Source organism: Ictidomys tridecemlineatus, chromosome 16, assembly GCF_052094955.1.
Source record: "Ictidomys tridecemlineatus isolate mIctTri1 chromosome 16, mIctTri1.hap1, whole genome shotgun sequence".
Lineage (NCBI taxonomy): Eukaryota > Metazoa > Chordata > Mammalia > Rodentia > Sciuridae > Ictidomys > Ictidomys tridecemlineatus.
The window spans coordinates 25,226,081-25,234,589 of record NC_135492.1 but is presented as its reverse complement, the minus strand read 5'-3'; the positions used below and the strand labels follow the sequence as shown (position 1 = coordinate 25,234,589).

General features: G+C 37.1%; 1 protein-coding gene across 1 annotated transcript; it reads right to left on the bottom strand.

Moving 5' to 3' along the window:
• Window positions 1-826: 826 nt before the first annotated feature.
• LOC144371502 (uncharacterized) lies at window positions 827-5,563 on the bottom strand. Its single transcript, XM_078033817.1, is given in 2 exon segments — window positions 827-3,296; window positions 3,299-5,563. Coding segments are annotated over 2 exon segments (2,880 nt in total). The 5' UTR covers window positions 5,441-5,563; the 3' UTR covers window positions 827-2,558.
• Window positions 5,564-8,509: the final 2,946 nt, after the last annotated feature.

Below are 8,509 nucleotides of genomic sequence, written 5' to 3'. Positions count from 1 at the left end.
TAGGGCACATGAGGCTAGACACCCAAGGAATGTTCCAGGAGCACATTGATTAGGTTCTGAGGGGTATCACTTAAATTTTTTTGGTTCACTGCTTGGAATTTCATTGATCTTTATTTAAATCTAGTGGGACACGGATGGAGGTTTATATTTTATGTATTGGTATACATAAAGGTTTTGTTGTTGTTGTTGTTTTGATTAGTTCACAGAAAGTGCTTTGTGTACCACTTGTAAGATTAGTCAGAGGTCTTACAAGCTTTGCCACAAAAGCAGAAGTCTATGTTATAACCCACATTGAGATCTTTGCAAAATCATTTTCTGACATTCTGTTGAAAGAAAATTATGGTGAAGGTCTCCTAAGAAGCTTATTTAAGATTATTTGGTGGAGAAGGGAGAGCCGCTATATTAGGACACCAGAATGGGATGCTCCTTACCAAGCCTTTGGTCATGTAGTGTGTGTTAAGAAAACCATCACACAATTTTTTCCAGGGCTACTGAGGTACTCTAAAACACAGAGAAAAATCAAGCCTGGGTTTTCTGGCATATTCCACCTAAGTATTATTCATGGGGAGAAAACCTAAATTGGATGTAGTTTTTTAAAAAAAATTCACTGGTATAAAAGACCTTTAAAAAGGAAGAGATCAGCTGCAATTGTGGAAGAAACACCTGCAGAGCTACATCTGCTGATGTGGTTATTGGTGGGGTCCACACTCGCAGCTGCAGCAAATTCACCACCTGAGCTACGAAGCGTTCAGTGCTAGAATGCCTGACTAGCATGCAAAAGGCAGGATTTGGTCCCCAGGACTGGGAAAAGAAAAGAGAAAGCAACTCAAGTATAGGGCAAAATATATTTTGAGAAAGCGCCTCTCTAAACAATATACACAAATGACATTGTTTTATAATTCTCTTTAATGTGCCTACATACAGCACAATACATGAGCCTTATAACAAGCACAAGTGACAAGAGTGATGGTCCCAGAGTCATCAATAGATCAATAAGCAATCAAGCAAAAGGAAGATGCCAGCTGCAGGGTACACAGACACATCCCTATGGTCCCAGCTGCCAGCCTCACCCCATCTCAAAAAATAACAATTAAAAGGACTGTGGAGAAACTCAGTGCTAGAGCACTCCTGGGTAAAATCTGAACTAAGAAAGAGAGGAAAGAAGTTCAGAAGAGCCATTTCACCAATCTGTACCAAAGGCTGGAGTAGAGAGGCCTAAACTAACATATACAATATGTAATGAAACATTAGACACAAAAGACTTAAAATACGGAAAAATGGAATCTAACAATAAGAGAGATTTAACCCAGAGAAACATGTTGCTTTCAAATCTTCATGCTGATGCAATACTCCCCTGGGTTGGAGGGGAGTATTTTAAAGTACTCTCTGAGTACTTTAAAAAAAAAAAGAAAGAAAAAAAGAAATGAAGGCACACACCATTATCACACAGCTACAGTGGTTATCTCAAAATAAATAAATAAAATGAAATAAAATAAAATTTTCCTCATGTCTGAAAAAATTCAAATAGATCTGAAACAAGCAAAGTTCTCACCACATTTCTACATAAAGGGCTTTTTCCCAGTGTGATTTCTTAAATGCTGTTCAAAGGGACCTGGACAGTTAAAAGTGTTACTGCAATTTTTAAAGATAGAAAGGGGATTTTAACATGTGAATTCTTTTGTGCCTTTGGAGAAAACTCTCAAAGCTGAATACATCCCCATATGGCTTATCCTCAGCATTTTCTACACTATGAGTCTTTTCATACAACTGAAAAAAACTAGAACAGCTGAACCCTTTATATTTCTTACTTGCATAAGATTTATTCTTTTTATTCCAAAACAATATTCCCAGTCCTTAGGAAAAAAAGTGAGAAAACTAGAAGATTTCCTACATTTCTCACATTCACAGGGCTTCTCTGCATGAATGTTTTCATATATAAGAAAGGAAATGAAGCTGACAGAATGTAGCAAATCCCCCAAATTCAGAGGGATTTTTTTTCAATGTGAGTGAAATGGCTTTGAAGGCAACAGGGACAATGGAAAGATTTGTGATATTTTTCACATTTAAAGAGTTACTCAGTTGGAAGTTTGGTGTATGCTTTAATTCCTCAGACTCGAGAGGCTGATTCTGAAGAATCAATGTTGGAGGCTAGCCTCAGCTTCTTAGGAAGACCCTAAGAAACTCAGCAACTCCCTGTCTCAAAATAAAAAGTAAAAAGGAACTGGAATGTAGCTCAATGGTAGAGCACCACCAGGCTAAATCCCCAGTGGATCGATTGATCCTTTGCTCTCTCTCTCTCTCTCTCTCACACACACACACACACACACACACACACACACACACATTCATACACACACACAAACACACACACACACACACACACAAACACACACACACATTTTCAGCTGTGTGAGTCTCTCTTGTATTTGAGGATGATATGAAATGTGATTTACCATATTTCACATTCAAAGGATTTTTCTCCAGTAAACTTCCTACATGTATATGAGTGAAACAGTAATAACAGAAGAGTTTACCAATTGTTTTCATGCATATGACTTCTATGAAGTATATGTTCTTTCACATGTGTGAAGCAGACAAGATGTTGGCAAAGGCTTCTCCACATTGTTGACATTCATTGGGCTTTTCTCCATTATACATTTTTCCGTGTCTGTGAAAGTCACTGGATCTAGCAAAGGCTTTGTCACACTGCTTACATTCTTAGGGCTTCTCTCCAGTATGAGTTTGTTGATGTGAGTGAAGGTAAGAGGACTGAGTGAAGGCTTTGCCAGACTGTTTACATTCATAGGGCTTCTCTCCAGTATGAGTGTGTTTATGCATCTGAAGGTAAGAGGCAGTAGTGTAGGCTTTTCCACATTCTTTACATTCAGAGGGCTTCCCTCCAGTGTGTGTTCTTTCATGGCTCTTAAGCTTATAGAATGTAGCAAAGGCTTTCCACATTGTTTGCATTCATAGGGCTTCTCTTCAGTATGTGTTTTTCCATGTTTATGAAGCTGACAGGATGTAGTAAAGGCTTTGCCACACTGCTTACATACATAGAAATTCTCTCCACTATGAATTCTTTTATGTATGTGAAGGTCACCAGATCTAGCAAAGGCTTTGCCACACTGCTTACATTCATAGGGCTTCTCTCCAGTATGCACTCTTCCATGTATTTTAAGTTCACTGGATCTAGCAAAGGCTTTGCCATACTGCTTACATTCATAGGGCTTCTCTCCAGTATGAATTTGTTTATGTGAGTGAAGGTGAGAGGACTCAGTGAAGGCTTTCCCACACCACACTGCTTACATTCATAGAGCTTCTCTCCAGTATGAGTTCGTTCATGTATCTGAAGGTAAGAGGCAGCAGTAAAAGCTTTTCCACATTGTATACATTCATAGGGCTTTTCTCCGGTATGCATTATTCCACGTATGCGAAAATGACGGGATGAAGCAAATGTTTTTCCACATTGTTGACATGCAAAGGGTTTCTTTCTAGTATGTGTTCTTCCATGAATCTGAAGACAACTAGATGTAGCAGATGCTTTTCCACACTGCTTACATTCATAGGGCTTCTCTCCATTGTGTGTTTTTCCATGAATCTGAAGGTGACTAGATCTAGAAAAGGCGTTTCCACACTGTTTACATTCATAGGGCTTCTCTCCAGTGTGTGTTCTTCCATGAATCTGAAAATGACTAGATCTAGCAAAGGCTTTTCAACACTGCTTACATACATAAGGCTTCTCTCTAGTATGTGTTCTTCCATGTTCATGAACTTGACAGGATGTAGCAAAGGCTTTGCCACACTGCTTACATACATAGGGCTTCTCTCCACTATGAGTTCTTTCATGTCTGTGAAGGTCACCAGATCTAGCAAAGGCTTTGCCAAACTGCTTACATTAATAAGGCTTCTCTCCAGTATGCACTCTTCCATGTATTTGAAGTTCACTGGATCTAGTAAAGGCTTTGCCACACTGCTTACATTCGTAGAGCTTCTCTCCAGTATGCACTATTCTATGTATTTGAAGTTTACTAGATGTAGCAAAGGCTTTGCCACACTGCTTACAATCATAGGGCTTCTCTCCAGTATAAGTTCGTTCATGTATCTGAAGGTAAGAGGAAGCAGTAAAGGCTTTTCCACATTTTTCACATTCATAAGGCTTTTCTTCGGTATGCATTCTTCCATGTATGTGAAGATGACGCGATGAAGCAAATGTTTTTCCAGATTGTTGACATCCAAAGGGTTTCTTTCTAGTATGTGTTCTTCCATGATTCTGAAGGTAACTAGATCTAGTAAAGGCTTTTCCACACTCCTTACATTTATAGGGCTTCTCTCCAGTGTGTGTTTTTCCATGTCTGTTAAGGTGATAGGATATAGCAAATGCTTTTCCACATTGATTGCATTCATAAGGCTTCTCTCCAGTATGTGTTCTTCCATGTGCACGAAGCTTAGAGGATGTAGCAAAGGCTTTTCCACATTGTTTGCATTCATAAGGCTTCTCTCCAGTATGTGTCCTTCTATGTGCATGAAGCTGATGGAATGTAGGAAAGGCTTTTCCACACTGCTTACATACATAGGGCTTTTCTCCTGTATGAGTTCTTCCATGTCTGTGAAGGTCACCAGATCTAGCAAAGGCTTTGCCACATTGTTGACATTCATAGGGCTTCTCTCCAGTGTGTGTTCTTTCATGGCTCTTAAGTTTATAGGATATAGCAAAGGCTTTTCCACATTGTTTACATTCATAGGGCTTCTCTCCAGTATGTGTTCTTCCATGTCTATGAAGCTGACGGGATGTAGCAAAGGCTTTGCCACACTGCTTACATTCATAGGGCTTCTCTCCAGTGTGAGTTCTTTCATGTATGTGAAGGTCACCAGATCTAGCAAAGGCTTTGCCACACTGCTTACATTCATAGGGCTTCTCTCCAGTGTGAGTTCTTTCATGTATGTGAAGGTCACAAGATCTAGCAAAGGCTTTGCCACACTGCTTACATTCATAGGGCTTCTCTCCAGTATGTGTTTTCTGATGTATTCTAAGTAATCTGGGATAAGCAAAGTCTTTCCCACATACCTTACATTTAAAATGTGCATTCCCTCTGTGTGTGACATTGTGCTTTTGAAGACTTGTCTGTGAAATAAAGATTCGACCATCTTGTTTACATTCATAAAATTTCTCTCCAGAATCAGTTCTTTCATATCTTCTAAATAAAGAGGAGAAATGAAAGCCTTTCCCACATACCTCACATTGAAAAGGTTTATCTCCACTGTGTATTATCATGTGTCTTTGAACACCTGGGAGAGAAGAAGAGGCTTCACCACATTGTTGACATTCATAGGGTTGCCACCCAGTATGAGTTTCTTCATGTCTTTGAATGTCATTGGAACAACTGATGACTTTCCCACATACTGTACTTTCATATGGTCTATCTCCAGTTTGTAACAACATTTGTGTGTCAACACTTTCGAGAGAAACCAGAGATTTCCTATATTGTTTAAATTCACATGGCTTCTCTTCACATTCCTCGTGCTTATAGTATTTGTGTCCAGAGTGAGATGTGATGTGCCTATGAAGGAAAGAAGGACATATGAAATCATTTGCACACAAAATGAAGTCACATGGATTTACTCTATTAAAATTTTTCTTTGTTTGATTAAGAATTGGAATCGATTGGAAGGTTTCCCCACACTATTCTGTGGGGAAAGTTTGAAGTTTACCATAGGACTTCTTTGAAGAAGAAGTGACCAGCACATAATTGATACCTAACTCATTCACAGTTTTCTATTTATTTATAGGTCTTTAAATTTCTACCAACATCACATAAAGGCTAGATTTTCTGACTTGTTAAAGTTGCCTGAAAATAAAGAGATTAAAAGGAAACAATCCTTTGCAACACAGCTTCTCTATGGCTATTATCCACATAGTCATATTTATATATGCGATTTCATACTCCTTTTAGCATGTCAAATACTTTGAAAAGACTGAATACCTGTTACAGATAAGTATGTATTTCAATAAAAAAAATTATAAGAATAAATACATTTCAAATTATGCATACTTCTTCGGTTGGTTTGCTTTAAAAATTATATGACAGTTCTCAGATTCCCTCACAAATTCCTCTTGTGAGTACAGTTACCTTAGGTTTCTTCCACAGTTTTCAATCTGATCTTCAGTGGTCTTGTCTTCCCACTTGTTTCCTAAAATGAGACAACATAATAATCATTATGAATATTTAGGACCTAGAAATGCTTGGCCAAATTGTAGGTGCCATTTATGCTTCAATAATTCATCAACTGACTTCCTTTTCACCTTCTACATAAATGAGCAAAATAAACATGAGTTCTCGATTTGATTAATTTTAAAACCATCATTATTACCTATAAAAGCCAGGTTTCTGAGGATTTCCAGCATCACATCTCTGTAAAGGATCTTCTGGGAAGCATCCAGAAAAGCCCACTCCTCCTTGGTGATGTTCACAGCCACATCCTCAAAGGTCACTGAGATCTGAAATATCCCACAAATGTATAGACAACTCCAAGACACATAATTATGAAGATATCCAACACACAGAACAAGGAGAGAATATTAAAAACTATGAGAGAAAGAAGGCAGATTACATTCAGGGGTAAACCAATTAGGTTAATGGCTTATTTTTTATCACAGACGTTGAAAGCAACAGGATCCTGAAACAACGTATTTCAAATGCTGAAAAATAATGGATTCCAACTAAAAATACTGTATCCAGCAAAATTAAGCTTCAGATTTCACAATGAAATTAACATATTCCATGATAAACAAAAGATAAAAGAATTTGCAGCCAGAAAACCAGCACTGCAAGGCATTCTGAGCAAAACACTACAAGAAGAGGAATTGAAAAACAGCACCCAAAACTAACATTGGGAGGTAACCCAGTATAAAAAAGAACAAAAAATATAACCAAAAAGGAATAACGAGCCATATTAAAATAAATACATAAATAAGCATGTCTGGAAGAACAAACAATAGATCAATAGTAACCTTAAACGTTAATGGCTTAAATTCACCAATAAAGAGACAAAGGCTAGTAACCTTGAATAAAAAAACGAATCCAACAATATGCTGCCTTTAGGAGACTCATATGACAGGAAAATACATACACAGGTTGAAAGTGAAAGGCTGGGAAAAATCATACAACTCACATGGTCCTCTGAAGCAAGCAGGAGTTGCCATACTCATATTGAATAAAATCAACTTCAAACCTAATTTAATCAAAGGGGATAAAGAAGGCCACTATATACTGTTAAAAGGAACCATCCACCAACAAGACATAAAAATTATCAATATGTATGCACCAAACAATGGTCCTGCAACGTTCTTAAAACAAACTCTCCTCAAGTTCAAGAGTCAAATGGACCACAACACAATAATTACCAGTGACTTCAACACACCGCTCTCTCCTATGGACAGATCCACAAGACAAAAGCTGAATAAAGAAACTGTAGAACTCAATAACACAATTAATAACCTAGACTTAACCAAAATATATAAAATATATCAACCATCATCAAGTGGATACACATTCTTCTCAGCTAATGTGGATACACATGGATCCTTCTCAAAGATAGACCATATATTATGCCATAGGGCAACTCTTAGTAAATATAAATGGGTGGAGATAATATAATGGACCTTATCTGATCATTTAGAATGAAACTGGAAATCAATGATAAAAGAAGGAAGGAAAAATCCTGCATCTCCTGGGAAATGAACAATATGTTACTGAATGATCAATGGGTTACAGAAGACATAAAGGAAGAAATCAAAAAATTCTTACAAATAAATGAAAATACAGACACAACATATCGGAATCTATGAGACACAATGAAAGCAGTTTTAAAAGGGAAATTCATTGCCTGGAGTTCATTCCTCAAAAAAAAGAAAAAACCAACAAATAAATGAACTCACATTTCATCTCAAAACCCTAGAAAAAGAACAGCAAAACAACAGCAAATGTAGCAGAAGGCAAGAAATAATTAAAATCAGAATGGAAATCAATGAAATTGAAACATAAAAAAACATTGAAAAATTGATAAAACTAAAAGTTGGTTCTTTGAAAAAATTAATAAGATAGATAGACCGTTAGCCATGCTAACAAAGAGAAGAGAGAGAACTCAAAATCCCAACATATGGAATGAAAAGGGCAATATCACAACAGATACTTCAGAAATACAGAAGATAATTAGTAATTATTTTGAAACCCTATATTCCAATAAAATAGAAGATAGTGAAGATATCGATAAATTTCTTAAGTCATATGACTTGCCCAGATGGAGTCAGGAAGATACACACAATTTAAACAGACCAATGACAAAGGAGAAAATAGAAGAAGCCATTAAAAGACTACCAACCAAGAAAAGCCCTGGAACAGATGGATATACAGCGGACTTTTACAAAACCTTCAAGAAAGAATTAATACCAATATTTTCAAGTTATTTCAAGTAACAGAAAAAGAAGGAGATCTTCCAAATTCATTGTATG